The sequence below is a fragment of the Tachyglossus aculeatus genome, unplaced genomic scaffold (genome assembly GCF_015852505.1).
Source record: "Tachyglossus aculeatus isolate mTacAcu1 unplaced genomic scaffold, mTacAcu1.pri scaffold_1_arrow_ctg1, whole genome shotgun sequence".
NCBI classification, from domain to species: Eukaryota; Metazoa; Chordata; class Mammalia; order Monotremata; family Tachyglossidae; genus Tachyglossus; species Tachyglossus aculeatus.
The window spans coordinates 1,191,054-1,213,078 of NW_024044915.1; the positions used below are offsets into that span (position 1 = coordinate 1,191,054).

The window sequence follows — 22,025 nt, forward strand, 5'->3', positions numbered from 1 at the left end:
CATCAAATGCGTGGAGAAGCGGCACGGCCTGGGAGTCGGAGAACCCGGGTTCCCAGCCCGGCCCTGCCGCTTGCCCGCTGTGGGGCCTCGGCGAAGTCGCTTCCCTTCTCTGGGCCTCCGTTCCCTCACCCGTCAAATGAGGGTTCGATATTATGTGCCGGGAAGCAGCGTGGCCCTGGGAGTCAGAAGGTCACGGGTTCTAATCCCACCCCTGCCACTGGTCGGCTGTGTGACTTTGAGCAAGTCATTTCACTTCTCTGGGCCTCAGTGTCCTCGTCTGGAAAACCGGGATGGAGACTGTGAGGTCCACGTGGGACAGGGACTGTGTCCAACTTGATTGGCTTGGGTCCGCCCCAGCAGTTAGTACAGTGCCTGGCATAGATTGAGCGCTTAAATACCACCGTTAATTAAGACTTGTTCTCCCAACATCAAGCGTGAACCCTCTCTGGGGGAGGGACGGTGCGTCCACCCTGAATATCTTGTAACTACCACAGTGCTTGGCACAAAGTACGCGCTTCACAGATCCCACAATAAACTCAGTGTCCTCAGCGGGGCAGGGCCCGCTACACAGTCGGGATGCGGACGATCAACTCCGCGTCGGTCGGAGGGGATTCTGTGAGTTCGTCCCTGGCACCCCCGTCCCCCGAGCGGCCCTTACCATTTGGTCGGCAAGAAGCAGGACGGTTTTGAGACTGAATTTCCGCGAGCAGAAGTTGAAGAGGTCTTCCAGGCTGGGGCCCAGCAGCTCCATCACCATGACGTTGTAGTCCCCTTCGGCCCCGCACCACTTGATGGTGGGGATGCCCACTGCAAGGCGGGCAGAGAGGGGCTCGGTCCCAGAAGCCCGCGGCCGGGTCTCGGCCTCCTTCCCCGCCCCAAAGCCCACCGCGGGCTCGGGCAGGGCCTTCCTGCCGCGGTCGGCCACCCTCCCGACCCCAATCCGGTCTGACGCCCCAACTCCAAACGGAAGGGGAGGCCTCCTCGGGTGCCGATTCCGTGGTGGGGAAGGGTGAAGCCCCGATTTCCGCCTCCCCGGCTTTTCGGCCCAGACTTCCGACCTTCGCTCGATCCCGGACCTGCAGGTTTCGGGGCAGGGCGCCCCCCAAACCGGGTCTTCTTGACCCATTAGAGCTCGTCCACATCGCCTCCGTCCACCCCCACAAAACCCCGTCCATCTTCCGCCCTGCGCTTGAAATGAAAAGCTGGCATCTTGGGACCGGGTTCTTTTAGGGGTAGTCCCGCCACACGTCCGAGTTTTCCCCCAGGCGCTTCGGACGATGCCCGGCACGTAGTACGTAATGATGATGATGATGATGGCATTTGTTAAGCGCTTACTATGTGCAAAGCACTATTCTAAGCGCTGGGGGGGGATACAAGGTGATCAGGTTGTCCCACGGGGGGCTCACTGCCTTCATCCCCATTTTACAGATGAGGGAACTGAGGCTCAGAGAAGTGAAGTGACTTGCCCAAGGTCACAAAGCAGCCACGTGGCAGAGCCGGGATTCAAACCCATGACCTCTGACTCCCAAGTCCGGGCTCTTTCCACTGAGCCACGCTGACCGGGAGTCCCGTGAGGGACAGGGACTGTGTTACCTTGCATCCACCCGAGCGCTTAATACAATGCCTGGCACATAATAAGTACTTAGCAAATACCACTTAAAAGAAATGGAGGACTCGACGGCCTCCAACCCGTCGGGTCACATCCGACAAGGACTTTAAGGAGGTCACTGGCTTAGGGCCTCAGTTTCCTCCCCTAAAAAAAAAAAATGAGGTGGATGGAATTTCACGTTTGCCAACGGCTTCTAGGTACGACGGTGCCCCGGGGAAAGGATGTCTCTAAATACAGGAAAGGAGAAGTTGTCGGTAATAATAACTATAAAATGAGTTAAGCCCTTACTGTGTGCCAAGCGCTGTCCTGAGCACTGGGGTAGATAATAGTAATAATGATGGCATTTACTAAGCGCTTACTATGTGCAAAGCACTGTTCTAAGCGCTGGGGAGGTTACAAGGTGATCAGGTTGTCCCATGGGGGGGGCTCACGGTCTTAATCCCCATTTTACAGATGAGGGAACTGAGGCCCAGAGAAGTGAAGTGACTTGCCCAAAGTCCCACAGCTGACAGTTGGCAGAGCCGGGGTTTGAACCCATGACCCCTGACTCCAAAGCCCCTGCTCTTTCCACTGAGCCACGCTGCTTCTCTACAAGTTCATCGGTTCGGGGGCAGCCCCTGGCCCACAAGAGGGGACCCAGTCTAAGTAGGAGGGAGAACAGGTACTGTACCCCTTATAATAATAATAATAATGGCATTTATTAAGCGCTTACTATGTGCAAAGCACTGTTCTAAGCACTTCAATTGAGATGAGGAAACAGATCCAGTGCAGTAAAATGACTTGCCCAAGGTCACACGTTAGACACGTGGGGGAACCGAGTTTAGAACCCAGGTCCTTTGCTTCCCAGACCCGGGCTCTTTAATAATAATAACGATGGCATTTATTAAGCGCTTACTATGTGCCAAGCACTGCTCGAAGCGCTGGGGGAGTTACGAGGTGATCAGGTTGTCCCCCGGGGGGGCTCACGGTCTTCATCCCCGTTTTACAGATGAGGTCACTGAGGCCCAGAGAAGTGAAGCGACTTGCCCAAAGTCCCACAGCTGACAGCTGGCGGGGCCGGGATTTGAACCCATGACCTCTGACTCCAAAGCCCGGGTTCTTTCCACTGAGCCACGCTGCTTCTCTGTCCTACGGCCTTGCGTCCTAGAGAACAGCAGGCAGCATTAGCCCGGTTACGATCGGCCGTTTAACTTGTTGAAAGTCTCCGCCAAACGGGGTACTTGGATGACTCCCCCTGGATAGTTTGCACTGTTCAGCGAGCCTCTCGCAAGCCCTTTATAGCCAGAGATCGTGGCTACCAACTCTATCATGCTGGACTTTCCCGAGTGCTTAGCACGGTGCTTTGCACACAGTAAGTGTTCATTCATTCATTCAATCGTAGTTACTGTGTGCAGGGCACTGTACTAAGCGCTTAGGAAGCAGGGGCCTGGTGGAAAGAGCCCAGGCTTAGGCGTCACCGGACCTGGGATCTCATCCCGGCTCTGCCGTTTGTCTCCCTATAGCCTCGGGGCAGGTCGCCTCACTGCTCTGGGCCTCGGTTTCCCCAGCTGTCAAATGGCGATTCGAGGCCTGTTCTCCCTCCCACTTTGACTGGAAGTCCCGGGTCCAACCTCAGCTCTCAGTACGGTGCATGGCACCTAGCAGGATGGCACAATGGGTAGAGCACGGGCCTGGGAAGCAGAAGGCCACGGGTCCTAATCCCGGCCCCGCCACTTCGTCTGCCGCGTGACCCTGAGCAAGTCATTTCACTTCTCTGGGCCTCAGTCACCTCATCTGGAAAACGGGGACTGAAGACTGTGAGCCCCAAGTGGGACGGGGACCGTGTCCAACCTGATTAGCCTGCATCTGCCCCAGCGCTTGGAACGGCCCACTCCGCCGTGCCTCGGTTTCCTCCACAGCGATACGGGGATCGGATACGCGCTCCCTCTTCCGCTTCGGCTGCGAGTCCCCTCGTGGTACGGGGATCGCGTCGGATCTGATTTTCCTCTACTTATCCGTGGCTACGGTGAAAACCCGACCGCTACGGGGGGATGACACACACCCTCCTTTCCGCCGCCAGATCTCCCTCTCGAACATGCGCACCCGCCCGGAAATAAACCGCACCTCCCGGAGCGCCGGGCCTTACCTCCGCCCTGCATCATTTTGTAGATCTTGCTTTCGATGTGGAGCTGGGGGTGCTTGGTTTTGACACATTCGAGTTTGATGGCCACCTCCTCCCCGGCAGCAATGTCGGTGCCTGCAAGGGAGAAGACCGATGGTGGATATTCAACGACCGGACGCGGGGCCCCGCCGTGGTTTAAGCCTCTTGGCCGGGATGCTTTCGTGGTCTGCAAGAGCAACGGCCACACTTCCCCTGGCAAGCGGCCATGTGACCAGGATCCCTCTTTTCCCGCCTTTCGTAACCAGAATTCCTAAATCCCTGCTTGCCCAGCCTTTGAGGAGAGGCTACTGGAGAGAGCACAGGGCTGGGAGTCAGAAGGACCTGAGTTCGAATCCCGGCTCCGTGTGTCCCTGGCCGAGTCCCTTGACTTCTCTGGCCCTCATCTGGAAAAAGGGGATTCAATCTTTCTCCCTCCCCTTTCGACTACAAGCCCCATGTGGAACGGGGACTGTGTCCAACCTGATTAACCTGTAACTACCCCAGTGTTGAGGACCGTGATTGGCACAGAGTAAGTGCTAGAACAGTGCTTTGCACATAGTACGCGCTTAATAAATACCATCATTATTACAAGAAGCAGCGTGGCCTTGTGGATAACAGAAGGGACCCGGGAGTCCGAAGGACGTGGCTTTCAATCCTGGCTCCGCCACTTGTCTGCTGTGTGACCTTGCCAAGTCACTTCACTTCCCTGTGCCTCAGTTACCTCATCTGGAAAATGGGGACTAAGACTGAGCCCCATGTGGGACAGGGACCGTGTCCAACTTCGTATCTACCCCAGCGCTTAGAACAGTGCTCGAAACCGAGTAAGGGCTTAATGACAGAGTAAGTGCTAAGCGCTTAGTACAGTACTCTGCACACAGTAAGTGCTCAATAAATACAACAATGAATGACTACCGTTATTATTATTATCGCCATTTTGGGGGTAGGGCGCGGCCAGGCCGGCTGGCATCCCCTCTCCCAAGCCGACGTGCCGGTCTTGGACGGCCGATTAACCCACTGGGGTTGGTCTCCGGAGTCTGGTTAATAACAATGATGGCATTTATTAAGCGCTTACTATGTGCAAAGCAGTGTTCTAAGCGCTGGGGAGTTTACAAGGTGATCAGGTTGTCCCACGGGGGGCTCACAAGTCTTAATCCCCATTTTACAGATGAGGGAACTGAGGCCCAGAGAACTGAAGTGACTTGCCCAAAGTCACCCAGCTGACAAGTGGCGGAGCTGGGATTTGAACCCATGACCCCTGACTCCAAAGCCCGGGCTCTTTCCACTGAGCCACGCTGCTTCCCCTAACGCTGCTCGTTCCTGGCGAGACCCCTCCGGAGCCCTAGTGAATCCTTGGCCTGGGAGAGGTCATCGTCAATCAATCGTATTTATTGAGCGCTTACTGTGTGCAGAGCACTGTACTAAGCGCTTGGGAAGTACAAGTTGGCAACATATAGAGACAGCCCCTACCCAACAGTGGGCTCACAGTCACACACCCCTTTGGTCGGAATCCCTCTGCTACACACGGTCCCATAGGGAGCTCGCAATTTAAGTCCGAGGGAGAACGGGGACTGAATCCCCATTCTGCAGATGAAGGAACTGAGGCCTGGAGAGGGGAAGAGTCACACGGCAGACGGGTGGCGGAACCGGGATTAGAACCCGGGTTCTCCCAAATTCTGGGCCCAGGCGCCTTCAACTGGGCCGTGCTGCTTTCCTAAGCGAAATACGGACCGCAGAGGCTGACCATCCGTTTTAAAGCACTCCATCAGCCCGCCCGCTCCTACCTCACCTCGCCGATTTCATCATCATCATCAATCGTATTTATTGAGCGCTTACTATGTGCAGGGCACTGTACTAAGCACCGATTTCCTAGTCTGATCCAGCCCACGCTTCATTCGTTCATCCGGTCGTATTTACTGAGCGCTTACCGGGTGCAGAGCACTGGACTTCGCTCCTCTACTGCCAACCTACTCATTGTACCTTGCCTATAATAATAATAATAATTTTGGTATTTGTTAAGCACTTACTACGTGCAAAGCACTGTTCTAAGCACTGGGGAGGACACAAGGTGATCAGGTTGTCCCACGTGGGGCTCACAATCTTAATCCCCATTTTACAGATGATGATGATGATAATGGCATTTATTAACGCTTACTATGTGCAAAGCACTGTTCTAAGCGCTAGGGAGGATACAAGGTGATCAGGTTGTCCCATGTGGGGCTCACAATCTTAACCCCCATTTTACAGATGATGATGATGATAATGGCATTCATTAAGCACCTACTATGTGCAAAGCACTGTTCTAAGCACTGGGGAGGATACAAGGTGATCAGGTTGTCCCATGTGAGGCTCACAATCTTAATCCCCATTTTACAGATGATAATGATAATGGCATTTATTAAGCGCTTACTATGTGCAAAGCACTGTTCCAAGCGCTGGGGAGGATACAAGGTGATCAGGTTGTCCCACTTGGGGCTCACAATCTTAATCCCTATTTTACAGATGATGATAATGGCATTTATTAAGCACATACTACGTGCAAAGCACTGTTCTTTGATCTCTGATTCATACTATCGAATGAATCGCTAGTGTACTGTAGTCTCCCAAGCGCTCAGTACCATACTCTACAGATGAAAGCGCTCAGTAAATACCACTGATTGACTGACTACGGCCAGAACGGGAGCACCTGACAGCAGCATGGCTCAGTGCACAGAGCACGGGTTTGGGAGTCAGAGGTCACGGGTTCGAATCCCTGCTCTGCCACTTGTCAGCTGTGTGACTTTGGGCAAGTCACTTCACTTCTCTGTGCCTCAGTTACCTCATCTGTGAAATGGGGATGAAGACTGTGAGCTCCACACGGGACAACCTGATCACCTTGTATCCTCCCCAGCGCTTAGAACCGTGCTTGGCACATAGTAGGCGCTTAACAAATACCACAATTATTATTATTATTATTATCCCCAGGAGCAACTTTCCACGATTCCCTGATGGTCCCGGCCCCCTCGTGGCGCCCGGGTCGGAAAGACCCCAATCCCAGGGGCGAGACCTTTGGTCTCCTCCCGGGTTTCCCTCTATCGTCCTCTCCCAAGTGCTCAGTAAAGTGCTCGGCCCATGGTGAGAGCTCGATGAATTTGCTGCCCCGTCGCCGTCATCCTGAGTGGCGGGACGGGCGGTTGGGTTTTGCGGCCCGGTTTGCCGAGCTGGGATAAGGGCAGACGAGTTCATCTTGGCAGAGCCCTGGGCGATCCTCAAAGGCGCCACATAATAATGCCGATAATTACGAGCCATCCGAGTCGTCCGGGAGGCCGCCCCGGACGTCGACGTGTCTGGTGGGTTAAGTCACGGCCGAGAATCGCTCGAGGAGCTTCTGAGTCATCGTGAGTCGGCCGGAGCCGTTCCGCGTGGGGCGTCCCGCTTCTCGGCACCGGTGGGTATTTCCTGAGCGCTTAGTGCGTGTTCAAGCTTGGTGAGAGTCCAATCCGCTCCCCTGAAGTCAGTCATTTAGGAGAAACGGCAATCCGTGCCATCTTCCTGGTCCTACCTCGTTCCCTCTCAAATCGCCCCACTTCAACGGAGGCCCAGAGCCCCGCGTGGGGGGATCCGTTTAGCCTTCGGCCTGTAGGATGTGGGGGAAGCGGTGGAAAAAACAACCAGGGGCACACTCCAGGCTTCCCGATGACACACCTTATCCGCAAGCGAAACCACAGCCCCTGGAAAGGTGGATCAAAGTGGATGCAGAATCCCGGATTCGGTGACCCCCACGGGTCAGCTCCTGAGGAGAACGGATGCCTTCTCACTCTGCAACCGCCTCAACTGTCAGTCTTTCCCGCCCGGCGGAGGACGTTCTCCGTCCCGCAGGAACGCGGCCCTGACTTCCCGGAGGCAGCCAGGCACGAAGCCCACTTCCAACGGATGCCCGTCCCGGCCGGTTACCCCGGGCCAGAGCCCTCGGAAGCCGGAAGCTGCCAAGGGGAACGGAACCGATGGGACCGGTCCGACGCCCTCCCGGGAGCCGGTTTATCACGTGCTTTCATCTCCTGAGGTGATGACGGCGTCCTTCATCTCTGGAGACTGGCTTCCGGGGAGCAAGCGGTCGCGGCAGGGGACCCAGCTACCCTGCCTCCCCCAGCATTTGGGGGGGTCCAGGTGGCTCGTATCCGGATTCGGGGTACCATCTGCAGCTGTGCTCTTCGGGGGGAACGCGGGTCTCTGTTGGCGACCGCCCTGAATATCGCCATTGTTCTCCGCTCGCTCCGTTCCCCTCCGCTGAGTGACCGTGCGTCTTCGACAGGTCACTGACCGAACCGCTGGCCGCCCGCCTGCCCGGTGGGATGCCCCTTCTCCATCAGTTTCGCTGGGGTTCGGGTGACAGCTTCCGAATCGGAAGGGACGGGGCCCGAAGTCCACTCGGGCGAGGACTGGACTAGCCAGGACGGACCGGAGGCCGGACACTGGCCGGGGAACCTTCCGTGATTCGCGCCGCCCGGATGGTCGGCATTAGCGATTCCTCCAAGAAGGGTCTTCAATTTGCATTTTCGAGCCACGGAAACGGGGCATCAAGACCACCAAGGATGTCTCCTTCAGGACCACCGCTCGGTTCACTCGCCTCAACGCGCCCACGGCCGGAAGCCCACTGCCGCCCGAGGGGCGCGGAGGGAACCGAGGGTCCGGGCGGCAGCAACGACGGGTCTTGGCTCGGCCCCGGGGGCCACGCACGCCAAATGGCCTGAGAGGAAGACTCGACGCTGGGGGAATCAGGCGTCTTCGCCCGCTCTAACCCAGGACGAGAGAAGGAACCCGCCAAATCAAATCCGCGCCTCCCGGAGGGGAGAGCATCGATGCCGCCAGAAGTTCCAGCTGAGGCGGCACACGGGATGGGGGATGGAGGGACAATGGATGCAAAAAAGCCACCTCGTCGATCACCACTTACTGTCCCGTTGAATTATGTGAATAGAAACTCAAAAAGCAATAGGAAATTGCCCGAATTAGGGGGCCTTTTTCCTAAAAAAAAAATCCCCCAAAATCTTCCACTTCTATACCCGATCGCCGGAGACAAAGGGTTTCCAGTCTTCCCCGAGGTTAAGACTCGCCATCCCTGTTCCCGGCCCGGAAACCAGGCTCTTTCCACCCGTCGACTCCGGTCCTTCTGAGGGGCGTCAACCCCGTTGGTGGGCGAAAATCGGGGCCGCCTCAGGCCCCGGGCACGATCGAAGTAATCCCTCGCGGTCCACGGGGCGACGTCATCCCACCTGGGCGTTGGCCACAGCTGGAGAGAATTCGTTTCCATCTCCTCGGGTACCTTTCTGGGTCGGCTCTCGTTCCGGCGGGCTGCTCCCGAATCCCCGGCTGCGAGGTGGCAGGGAGACGGTGGGTCGTCCGGACGGCGGTCCGGGTGGGGGCCCGGCCGCATCGCGGAAGCAAGATTGCACTCCTTCCTCTCCCGGAGATGCTGGGTCTGGCATGTTGGGAGGTGGCCCCCTCCTCGAGTCCCTGAAGGCCGGGCGAGACCTCGTGGGGAAACGTGGATGACCCAAACCCGGCTCGGCGGAGCCGTGGCGGCTCGATAAATAATAACAATGATGGCATTGGTTAGGCGCTTATTAGGTGTCAAGCATAGTTCTGAGCGCTGGTGTAGATACAGGCTAATCAGGTTGGGCAGTCTCTGCCCCACATGGGGCTCATAATCTTAATCCCCATTTTTAAGACGAGGTAACTGGGCCCAGAAGTTAAGTGACTTGCCCGAGATCCACAGAGAAGACGAGGGGAGGAGCCGGGATCGAAATCCAGGTCCTTCTGATTCTATTTATTTTGTTAATATGTTTTGTTTTGTTGCTGTCTCCCCGCTTCTAGACTCTGAGCCCGCTGTTGGGTAGGGACCGTCTCTATATGTTGCCAACTTGGACTTCCCAAGCGCTTAGTACAGTGCTCTGCACACAGTAAGTGCTCAATAAATACAACTGAATGAATGAATGACTCTCAGGCCTGTGCTCTACCCACTAAACCACGCTACTTCAACAGGAAGGGGGCGAGTTCGAGAGTGTCAGGACACATTCCTGCTGGGGAGATGGGACACATGACTTTCCTCCTGGGGCCCCAGTGATGGCGGAACTGAATTATGAAAACAAGTGTGTTTGTGCTCCAGAATTGCACAGAGACAATTCCGTCAGAGGAAGGTAACCGAACAGCCCTTCTCGTCCCTAACGTCAATTTACAGAAACAAACTAGAGTAGTCTGGGTTCCAATCCTGGCTCTGCTGCCGGCCTGTTCACTTAACTTCTCTGTGCCTCCGCTTCCTCATCTGTAAAATGGGGGGAACATCTCTGCTCTCCCTCTTTCTCGGACCGCGACGTCCATGTGGGACAGGAACTGTTTCTCATCCGATTTATCTGGGATCTACCCTAGCGTTTAGCCCAATGCTTGCCGCACGGTAGGCACTTGTCAAACACTGCCGTTCTTGTTAATAATAATAATAATTTTGGTATTTGTTAAGCGCTTACTACGTACAAAGCACTGTTCTAGGCGCTGGGGGGATAACAAGGTAATCAGATTGTCCCACGTGGCACAGGGACCGTTTCTCATCTGATTTATCTGGGATCTACCCTAGCGTTTAGCCCAATGCTTGCCACACAGTAAGCACTTATCAAACACCGCCGTTCTTGTTAATAATAATAATAATTTTGGTATTTGTTAAGCGCTTATTATGTACAAAGCATTGTTCTAGGCGCTGGAGGGATAACAAGGTAATCAGATTGTCCCACATGGGGCTCACAGCCTTAATCCCCATTTTACAGATGAGGGAACTGTTAAATCCTGCAAGTCCCTGCGTGCCTGCGGCTCTGCCTTTGGATGAGACCTTCAATCTCTCAGCTGGTCAGGGTCCGGGTTTTAACCGCCCAGGGGGGTGATCCCGTCAAGCCCCCTTGTCTCGGGGTGGGCGTTTCGACCGCCCGGCCGGCCAGAGGTCCGAGATCCAGATGCCGAGGTACTCGGTTGCCAAAATCCACTCTCCTAAGTCAGTGCGCTCCCGAGGGTGCGTCCGCTGTGACTATTTATAAATATCAATAAACACGAAAACCCAACCCAACTGGCACACGGTTACGACAAGTTTCACCCCTCCCCACCCCGCCCACCCGAGGCGGCCAGGGCACCGGCTTAGGTTCGGGAACCGGAGCTGCCTTGGACGAGAGAGGAACCAAAAATCCAGTTCCGCCGTCTGCCCGTCAAATAATCCGGTCGGTAAAAGCCCAACCCTGGACCCGGGCTGGTTCGGACTACAGGGTTCTCGTTTTCCTTCCGCATAACGCAGGTAAAAGGAAGACAAAAGAAAAGCTTTCTTCTGGGGCATTCCTGGCTATCCTGAACGGCTCTAAGGGGACTGACCAGAAAGAGGCGGAGGGATTTGAAATCCGCAGGGATTTAATGGGTTTTTTCATTAACCAAGGGTCCAAATTAAATCATCCATAGCCCGACCGGCTCCTTCACATGGAGAACCCGAACAATGGCTAGTCCTCTGAGAGTTGGCTAGCCACGCGCTGGGCTGGAAGTTCTTAAAGTTCCAACCTGATTAGCTTGTCTGTACTCCGGCGCTTAGACGTAATAAGAGAAGCAGCGTGGCTCAGTGGAAAGAGCCCGGGCTTTGGAGTCAGAGGTCATGGGTTCAAATCCCGGCTCCGGCCGTTGTCAGCTGTGTGACTTGGGCAAGTCACTTAACTTCTCTGTGCCTCAGTTACCTCATCTGTAAAATTGGGATTAAGACTGTGAGCCCCACGTGGGACAACCTAATCACCTTGTAACCTCCGCAGCGCTTAGAACGGTGCTTTGCACATAGTAAGCGCTTAATAAATGCCATCATTATTATATGGGTTTAACAAACACCCTTAAAAAACGGTCAGGTGGTTTGGATTCTTGTACACAATGACACGGCCCTGGGCAAAGCCGAAAGACAATAACCAGGGCGTCGGTTAAGTGCCAAGCACTGTACTAAGCGCTGGGGTAGATACAAGATCATCAGGTCCCACATGGGGCTCACAGTCTAAGGAGAACAGGTATTGAATCCCCATTTTACAGATGAAGGAAGTGAGACCCAGAAGTGAAGTGACTTATCCAAGGCCACACTAAAGGTACGTGGCAGAGCCGGGACTAGAACCCAAGTCCTCTGACTCCCCAGGACTGGGCTTTTTCCACTAGGAAGTTATGATATTTTTCACAGTCTAAACAACACAACCCGGTGGAAAGAGCATGGAAGACTCTGGAGACGTGACCTTGGCCAAGTCACTTAACCTCCAGACGTCCCCCCGTCTAGACCGCAAGCTCGCGGTGGGCAGGGAATGTGTCCGTATATTGTTGTACTGTACTTTCCCAAGCGCTTAGCACAGTGCTCCGCACATGGAAAGCGCTCAATAAATACAATTGAGTGAATGAATGTACCATACTGGGCCTCGGTCGGCTCATCTGGAAAATAAGCGGGACGGTGGGCCTCGTGTAGGAGAGGGACTACATTCAGTCTCACAATTTTGGGTCTCCCCCATGGCTTAACATGGAATAGGCACTTAATAAATGCAATAATTATCATTAATCAGCTGTAAACCAAGGCCTACGTTGATGGTTTGGTGGTGGGGAGATGTGAGTCTGTCCCCAGTGATTCAATCCAAACACAAGAGCTCTGGGAAACGGGAAACCTGCAGTGGGTATGATGAAAATGAAAGGCCAGGCCCAGGATATAAAGGTTCTCAGTGTGATAATGTCTAGTTTTCCCAAGGTCTACAACTGGGACTCCAGACAATCTCCCATTTGGAAAATGGGAACGACACTGTTTCACAGGGAGATGCCCAGTTAAATGAAGTCCAAGGATCGCTCACCGCAAACTCCGTCAATCCCCGGTGCTAAAGGGGACGGCAGCCCGAAGTAGGAGAAAGCGGCGTGGCCTACTGGACAAGGCATGGGCCAGAGAGACAGAGGACCTGGGTTCTAATCCCGGCTCCATCGCCGGATTAGAGACCTTGGGTACGTCACTTCACTTCTTTAGGCCTCAGTTCCCTCATCTGTAAAACGGGGATTAAGGCCGAGAGCCCCAAGTGGGACACGGACTGTGTCCAACTTGATTGCTTTGTATCCGCCCTACCGTTTAGTACAGTGCCCAGAAGCACGTTATACCATAAAAATATAGGAATAGCATTCCTGAACATCCGTAGGGGAAACGCACCGTACTAACAGCTTGGGAGGTTCAAAACCGAGAACCGACGAAATCCCTGCCCACAGGGAGCTTCTAGAATAGTCGGGGATTTAGGTACAAAATGTCTTGACAAACAGTCATCTAAATAAATAAGGGAATGGCCAGATGAAGGAATGTTGACACAGAAAAAAGCGCTGAGCACAGCGCGCCACAAACATTATCCGAGCCAGAGACGGCCGATGGGTTGACGTGGCTCGGGATGCTGGGAATTAATCACGACACGCGTGCGGGAGGTGGCGGTTTTGGAACGGAAGCTCTCCCCGCTTCGTGTTTCACGTCAACTGGAAGCTCTGTCAGGGCAGGGATCGTGTCAACCAACTCTGTGGTATAGTACTCGCCTAAGCGTTCGGTACAGGGCTCTGCGCGTAGTAAGCGCTCTATAAATAACTTAGATGATCATTCGTTCATTCAATAGGATTTACTGAGCACTTACTGGATGCAGAGCACTGTACTAAGTGCTTGGAAAGTCCAATTCAGCAATGAAAAAGAGACAATTCCTGCCCATACCTGGCTTACAGTTTAGAAGGGGGGAGACAGAAATCAAAACAACTAAACGGGCCTCAATACAAATAGAATTATAGATATATACACGTCACGATGGGATTCACGACACTTCCTAGGACCTTTTATTGCATTCTGTACCTTGGCCTCCTGAACTGCCTCGGCGCTTGGGGGGGTCCCACACCCCAAGACGCTTAGGTTCATAAATTTAGATGCCGCCATCCCCCGATATGTTACCGATTTTAACGTCTGTCTCCCCAGACGGATGGCAAGCTCCTCGAGGACGGCGATCGTCTCTACCCTCTCTCCCGAAGTGTTCAATAAAGCGGTCTGCACAGGCAGCGCTCAATAAATAGCATCCAATGAGTTGATAATAATAATGATGGCATTTATTAAGCGCATACTATGTGCAAAGCACTGTTCTAAGCGCTGGGGAGGTCACAAGGTGATCGGGTTGTCCCACGGGGGGCTCATGGTCTTCCTCCCCATTTTACAGATGAGGTCACTGAGGCCCAGAGAAGTGAAGTGACTCGCCCGAAGTCACACAGCTGACAACTGGTGGAGCCGGGCTTTGAACCCCTGACCTGACTCCAAAGCCTGTGCTCTTTCCACCGATCCGATACCCTCTGGGGCCAGACCAGTCAGTTCCCCCGCCCCGGCCGTTTCAGTCGGAGTAACCGTGGTCCAGAGAGGTTTAAGTCACTTGGCCAAGGTTGGTAAGAGGGTTCGGTTGCCGGATCCGCCCGGGGCCGTCCGGAGAGCAGGGGTGACTGACACCTCTATCAGGCCGGAAAGACAAGTAACAGCTCATCCGTCCCGGGCGTGGCCCCGTACGGCCCGGGACTTGGGAATCTCCTGGCTTCCGACCGGCGGATCTCGGCATTCCCCCCAGCCCCCACGTGGACGAGGCCCACGGACTGGACGTGGACGAGGCCCGCGAGGGCGATCGGGCCTCGGCCGGCCCGTGGGGACGCCGTCCGAAGCGGCCGGGGCGCGGCCAGCTGCGGGGTAACTTGATCGCCGGCCCCTGAGCTCTTCACCTGGTGCTGCCAAGATTTCATTCGGTGCATTGTGGGTGAGACAGCAGGTAGCCAAGACTACGGTTCTCCCAGCCACAAAGGCCTTCGACGAGAGGGGGTCGGGGGGAGAAATGCACACATCTGACAGATTCGGACGTCCAAACTACCCACACCTGGCTGGCCCAACAGTTTCTCTCCTTCCCGTCCTTCCTTCCTTCAGTGCTGGGGGCGATAATAATAATAACGATGGCATTTATTAAGCGCTTACTATGTGCAAAGCACTGTTCTAAGCGCTGGGAAGGTTACAAGGTCATCAGGCTGCCCCACGGGGGCCCACCGCCTTCATCCCCATTTTCCAGATGAGGTCACTGAGGCCCAGAGAAGTGGCTCACCCAAAGTCACCCAGCTGACAATGGGCGGAGCCGGGATTTGAACCCATGACCTCTGCCTCCAAAGCCCGGGCTCCTTCCACTGAGCCACCCCGCTTCTCAACGGAACCGGCCGTGGGGGCAACTAGGGGTCTGCGGGGGGCATCTCCGGCCCCTCTAATTTGCGGAAGTCTGCTGTCACTTCTCCAACTGGAACTTCAAAAACAACCAACCCGGCCTTCCCCATTCTTCCAGGCCTTCCCCATTCTTCCAGCGCTCGAATTTCCCTTCCTGCCCAAGCAGCAGGGTTTAACTCTTCCCCTTCTTCCCCGGTGTGGCAAGTTCCTCCTCCTCCTCCTCCTCATCAATCGTATTTATGGAGCGCTTACTGTGTGCAGAGCACTGTACTAAGCGCTTGGGAAGTACAAATTGGCAACATATAGAGACAGTCCCTGCCCAACAGTGGGCTCAGTCTAAAAGGGGGAGACAGAGAACAAAACCAAACATACCAACAAAATAAAATAAATAGAATAGATATGTGCAAGTAAAATAAATAAATAGAGTAATAAATATGTCCCCAAGGGATGGCGGTGAACCGTCTCCAGGAAGTACCACCCCAGAGCCCGGCTGCACGGCCGGCTCGAGCCGACCTCCAGATCCTTTCGACGGAAGCACCCGGGTAGAAATTCCGATTCAAATCCCGCTTCCTCCCAGACTGTGAGCCCCAGGTGGATCCAGACCGTCTCCGACCCGATTATCTTCTCGTCGCGCAGTGCTTGGCACCGAATAAGCGCTCAGCAAGTAACAGAATTATTATCAGTATCGTTCCGGAGCCCTTCGGTGGCAGGAGGGAGGGCGATGAGTTGCAGCTCTTCGCTCTCGAGTTGCCCCTAGTCACCCCAAATAGATCCACAAAAAGGGGGGGGGGGGGGGGGGTGGCAGAAGCAGGGAGGGGAGAAGTGGAGGAAGAAGAGGAGTAGCCTGACGGAGCGGACAGAGCACAAACACTGGAGTCAGAGGTCATGGGTTCTAATCCTGACTCCCCCACTCGTCTGCTGTGTGATCTTGGGCAAGTCGCTTCACTTCTCTGGGCCTCAGTTCCCTCCTCTGGAAAATGGGGATTGAGCCTATGAGCCCCAGGAGGGACAGGGGCCGTGCCCGACCCGATCTGCTTGTACCCACCCCAGCGCTTAGTACAGTGCCTGGCACATAGTAAGCGCTTAACAAATACCATAATAGCTATTATTATTAAAAGGGATGACCAAAAGCCAAACAGGGATGGGCCCAAGGCACAAACTGAATATTCGCCCATGTTGCTGGGAGGGGAGGGGGGGTGGTCCCCATACTTTATAAGCTGGGGCTCCCCTACGTCGACCAGTGGTACTTTTGGAGTGCTTATGTGCGCAGCTCTGTACTGAACGCCTAGCAGCCAATACCCTGGAGTCATTTGGGGGAGCAGGATTCTTAATGCCTGAACCCGACTTCCCTGTTGTCTTGGGGTTCAGCACTAACCGTCCCAGGCCAGGATCATGACAGTCCCCCCGAACTCCAGGTTCAGAGACAAAGTCTTTGGCTGGACTTGGGGGGTTGGCCTCCAAAATTTGGGGTTCTCTTCTGCCCCAATTTGTGACTCCTGGGAAGTGATCTACGGACTGGGGTTAAGGGGGTGACCACCTCCCAGTCGGGGTTCTCTTCTACACCCATTTGTAACTCCTAGGAAGAGGGGTGATCTATGAACTGGGGTTAAGGGGGTGACACCCCCAAAGTCGGGGTTCTCTTTTGCCCCCATTTGTGACTCCTGGGAAGTGGGGTGATCTATGAGCTGGGGTTATGAAGGTGACTCCTCCACAGTTGGGGTTCTCTTCTACACCCATTTGTGACTCCCGGGAAGTGGGGTGATCTATGGACTGGGGGGGTCTCTGGGGTGCGGTTAAAGAGGTGATCCCTCCCCAAAGTTGGGGTTCTCTTTTGCCCCCATTTGTGACTTCTGGGAAGTGGGATGATCTACAGAATGGGGGGGGTGTCAAGAGGTGGGTCTCTGGCGGGGGGTTAGGGGAGTGATCCCCCAAATGTGGGGTTGTCTTCTGCCCCCAATAGTGACTACTGGGAAGTGGGCTGATCTATGGACTGGGGGGGTCCTGGGGAGGGACTAAAGGGGTGACCCCCTCCCCAAAGCTGGGGTTCTCTTCTACCCCTACTTGGGATTCCTGGGAAGTGGGGTGACCTGTGGACTGGGGGGGGGTCAAGGGGTGGGGCTAGGGGGGTGATCCCCCCAAATGTGGGGTTGTCTTCTGCCCCCAGTTGTGACTCCTACGATCTATGGATTGGGGGGGTGGCCTGGGATGCGGTTAAAGGGGTGACCCCCTCCCCAAAGTTGGGGTTGTCTTCTGCCCCCACTTGTGACTCCTGGGAAGCGGGGTGACCTGCGGACTGGGGGGGAGGTCAAGGGGAGTGATCCCCCCAAATGTGGGGTTGTCTTCTGCCCCCAGTTGCGACTCCTGCGACCTATGGGTTGGGGGGTGGCCTGGGATGCGGTTAAAGGGGTGACCCCTCCCCAAAGTTGGGGTTCTCTTCTGCCCCCTCTTGTGACTCCTGGGAAAGGGGGTGACCGACGGACTGGGGTGGGGGCTGCCAACTTGTACTTCCCAAGCGCTCAGTCCAGTGCTCCGCACACAGTAGGCGCTCAATAAATACGACTGAATGAATGAATAAATGATGGGGAGGGCCAGGGAGGGGGAGGTATTCGGTTCCTCACCGAGATAAATGTCTCCGAAGGAACCGCTGCCGATCTTCCGGCCCAACCGGTACCGGTTCCCGACTCTGAGCTCCATGGCGGCCGACGAGGAGGAGGAGGATGAGGGGGATGAGGAGGAGGAGGAGGATGAGGAGCCGTCACGGCCCCGCTTTCGCCATGGGTTTGGGTGCGGGCCGTGGGGCCGGCAGCGCCAAGAGGGGTCGGAGGGGAGAGTCCGGACGCCGGGGGTCCTGCTCCCGGCCCCGCCGGCCCCGCCGGACGCCGCCCCGCCGAGGATGGACGCGGATCGCCCGGGCCCCGGCCTTCAGGCGCCCTCACCGACGGCAACCGGCGCCGCCGCCATCATGCCGCTGTGACGTCACTTCCGCCTGGCAACCCGCTCGGGCGGCCCCACGGAGGGAGCGAGCGAGCGAGGGAGAGGCGGGGCCTCTTCGTCATTCCTTCGCTTCTGCCTTTAGTCAGTCCTTCAATCAATCAATCAATCAATCATCAATCATTCAATCGTATTTATTGAGCGCTTACCGTGTGCAGAGCACCGGACTAAGCCCTTGGGAAGTCCAAGTTGGCAACATCTAGAGACGGTCCCTGTGGGCTCACAGTCTAGAAGGGGGAGGCAGACAACAGAGCCAAACGTATCAACAAAATAAAATAAATAGAATGGATATGTACAAGTAAAATCAATAAATAAATAGAGTGATAAATATGTACAAACATATATACAGGTGCTGTCCTTCCCCAACAGTGGGCTCACAGTCTAGAAGGGGGAGACAGACAACAAAACCTAACGTATTAACGAAATAAAATAAATAGAATAGATATGTACAAGTACAATACATAAATAAATAAGTAGAGTAATAAATATGTACGAACATATGTACAGGTGCTGTCCTTCCCCAACAGTGGGCTCACAGTCTAGAAGGGGGAGACAGAGAACAAGACCAAACGTATTAACAAAATAAAATAAATAGAATAGATAGGTACAAGTACAATACATAAATAAATAGAGTAATAAATATGTACAAACATATATACATATATACAGGTGCTGTGGGGAAGGGAAGGAGGTAAGGCAGGGGGGATGCAGAGGGGGAGGGGGGGGAGAGGAAGGAGGGGGTTCAGTCTGGGAAGGCCTCCTAGAGGAGGTGAGCTCTCAGTAGGGCCTTGAAGGGAGGAAGAGAGCTAGCTTCAATCAATCAATCAATCAATCGTATTTATTGAGCGCTTACTGTGTGCAGAGCACTGTACTAAGCGCTTGGGAAGTCCAAGTTGGCAACATCTAGAGACAGTCCCTACCCAACAGCGGGCTCACAGTCTAGACTGGGGAGACAGAGAACAAAACCAAACATATTAACAAATACAAGTAAAATAAATAAATAAATAAATGGAGTAATAAATATGTACAAACATACGTACATATATACAGGTGCTGTCCATTCATTCGTTCCTTCGTTCGGCTGGTCAGTCATTCATTCGTTCACTCATTCTTTCAGTCAGGCGGTCGTTTAGTCAGTCAGGCGGCCAGTCGTTCGTTCAGTCGGTCAGTCAGCCTTTAGCCATTCATTCGTTCAGCCAGTCATTTAGTCAGCCAGCAATCATTCATTCATTCGGCCAGTCGTCAGGCAGTCATTTAGTCAGTCAGCAATCGTTCCTTCATTCGGTCAGTCAGGCAGTCAGCCATTCGGTCAGTCATCAGTCATTTAGGCAGTCATTCCTTCATTCATTTGTTCCTTTGTTCCTTCGTTCGGCCGGTCAGTCGGTCGGTCAGTCAGTCGTTTAGTCATTCATTCGTTCAGTCGTTCTTTCAGTCAGGTGGTCATTTAACCGGTCAGGCGGTCAGTCATTCGTTCGGTCAGCCTGTCAGCAATCATTCATTCATTCGGTCAGTCGTGAGTCAGTCAGTCATTTAGCCAGTCAGCAATCGTTCACTCATTCGGTCAGTCGTCAGTCAGTCATTTAGCCAGTCAGCAATCGTTCACTCATTTGGTCAGTCGTCAGTCGGTCATTTAGTCAGTCAGCAATCGTTCAGTCAGGCAGTCAGTCACTCGGTCAGTCAGTCAGTCATTTAGTCAATCAGCAGTCATTCCTTCATTCGGTCGGTCAGGCAGGCATTTAGTCATTCATTCCTTCATTCATTCGTTCCTTCACTCCTTCATTCGGCCGGTCAGTCGGTCGGGCAGTCATTCGCTCGGTCAGTCAGTCATTTAGTCATTCGTTCGTTCAGTCGTCCTTTCAGGCAGGCGGTCATTTAGTCAGGCAGTCAGTCATTCGTTCAGTCAGTCAGTCATTTAGTCAAACAGCAATCATTCATTCATTCGGTCAGTCGTCAGGCAGTCATTTAGTCACTCAGCAATCGTTCATTCATTCGGTCAGTCAGGCAGTTAGCCATTCGGTCAGTCGTCAGTCAGTCATTTAGTCAGTCAGCAATCATTCCTTCATTCGTTCGGTCAGGCAGTCATTTAGTCATTCATTCCTTCATTCATTCGTTCCTTCATTCGGCCGGTCAGCCGGTCAGTCATTCGCTCGGTCAGTCAGTCGTTTAGTCATTCATTCAGTTGTTCTTTCAGTCAGGTGGTCATTTAGTCAGTCAGGCGGCCAGTCATTTGTTCAGTCAGTCAGTCATTCCTTCAGTCAGTCAGTCAGTCTTTACTCATTCATTCATTCAGTCAGTCAGTCATTAAGTCAGTCAGCAATCATTCATTCATCTGGTCAGTCGTCAGTCAGTCATTTAGTCAGTCAGCAATCATTCATTCATTCGGTACAGTCAGCCAGTCATTTAGTCAGTCATTCATTCGTTCGGTCAGTCAGTCATTTAGTCATTCATTCCCTCATTCATTCGGTCCTTCGTTCAGCCGGTCAGTTGGTCGGTCAGTCATTCGCTCAGTCAGTCAGTCGTTTAGTCATTCATTCATTCAGTTGTTCATTCATTCATTCCTTCAGTCAGTCAGTCAAACATTTAGTCAGTCAGTCAATCATTCATTCATTCTTAGTCAGTCAGTCATTCATTCCTTCGGTCAGTCAGTCATTTAGTCATTCATTCGTTCATTCGTTTGGTCATTCATTCATTCGTTCATTCATTCATTCATTCATTCATTCCCCGTTGTTGGGTAGGGACCGTCTCTATATGTTGTCGATTTTTACTTCCCAAGCAGTTAGTACAGTGCTCTGCACACAGTAAGCGCTCAATAAATACGATTGAATGAATTCACTCAGTCATTCAATCAGTCAGTCAGTAAGTCAGTCATTCGTTCAGTTATTCATTTAGTCATTCATTCATTCATTAGTTCAGTCAGTCAGCCATTTAGTCAGTCAGTCTTTCAGTCAGTCATTCACTTGTCTTCTGTGTGACCTTGGGCAAGTCACTTAACTTCTCTGTGCCTCGGTTACCTCATCCGTAAAACGGGGATTAAAAGTGTGAGTCCCATTTATTTATTTTACTTGTACGTATTTACTATTCTATTTATTTTGTTAATGATGTGCATCTAACTTTACTTCTCTTTATTCCGATGACTTGACACCCGTCCACGTTTTGTTTTGTTGTCTGTCTCCCCCCTCTAGACCATGAGCCCATTGTTGGGTGGGGACAGTCTCTCTATGTTGTCGATTTATACTTACCAAGCACTTAGTCCAGTGCTCTGCACACAGTAAGCGCTCAATAAATAAGATTGAATGAATGAATGAATGAATGTAGGACAACCTGATTACCCTGTATCTACCCCATCTCTTAGAACAGTGCTTGGCACATAAAAGCGCTTAACAAATACCATCAATATTATTATTATTATTATTCATTCATTCAATAGTATTTATTGAGTGTTTACTGTATGCAGAACTCTGTACTAAGGGCTTGGAAAGTGCAATTCAGCAAATTGTTTTTAGGCGCTTACCAAGTGGCAGACACTGTGCTAAGCGCTAGGGTGGATACGAGCTAATCAGGATGGACACAGTCCCTGTCCCACATGGGGGCTCCCAGTCTTAATCCCCATTTTTCAGAGGTGGTAACTGAGGCCCAGAGAGGCAACTGATGGTAGTTATCGAGTGCTTACTATGGGCAGAGCACCGTGCTAAGCGCTTGGGAGAGACAGAATGACAGAATTAGAATAATAATAATGGTATTTGTTAAGCATTTACAATGTGCCAAGCACCCTTCTAAGCACTGGGGTAGATACAAGGAAATCAGGTTGTCCCACGTGGGGTTCGCAATCTTAATCCCCATTTTACAGACGAGATAACCGAGGCCCAGAGAGGTTAAGCGGCTTGCCCAAGGTCACACAGCGGACAAGTGGCAGAGCCGGGACTAGAACCCACATCCTCTGACTCCCAAGCCCGGGCTCTTTCCACTAAGCCACACTGAAGACATGTTCCCTGCCCACAACTAGCTTACAGTGTAAATGAAGTGACTTGGCC

At 53.3% G+C, this 22,025-nt stretch overlaps 1 protein-coding gene across 5 annotated transcripts in view; it reads right to left on the reverse strand.

Annotated features, from left to right (window-relative positions):
- Positions 1-17,923, reverse strand: part of CSNK1D (casein kinase 1 delta) — a 46,003-nt gene extending 28,080 nt beyond the window's left edge. For 4 of the 5 annotated variants that reach the window (XM_038742924.1, XM_038742925.1, XM_038742926.1 and 1 more), the window contains exons 1-3: positions 17,622-17,786; positions 3,735-3,845; positions 659-807 (exon numbers count right to left, since the gene is read on the reverse strand). In XM_038742924.1, the coding sequence (XP_038598852.1) occupies positions 659-807; positions 3,735-3,845; positions 17,622-17,697 (336 nt within the window). In that variant the 5' untranslated portion in view covers positions 17,698-17,786. Of the gene's footprint in view, positions 1-658; positions 808-3,734; positions 3,846-17,621 lie in introns of all 5 variants that reach the window. The other variant, XM_038742928.1, reaches the window with a different exon arrangement.
- Positions 17,924-22,025: the final 4,102 nt, after the last annotated feature.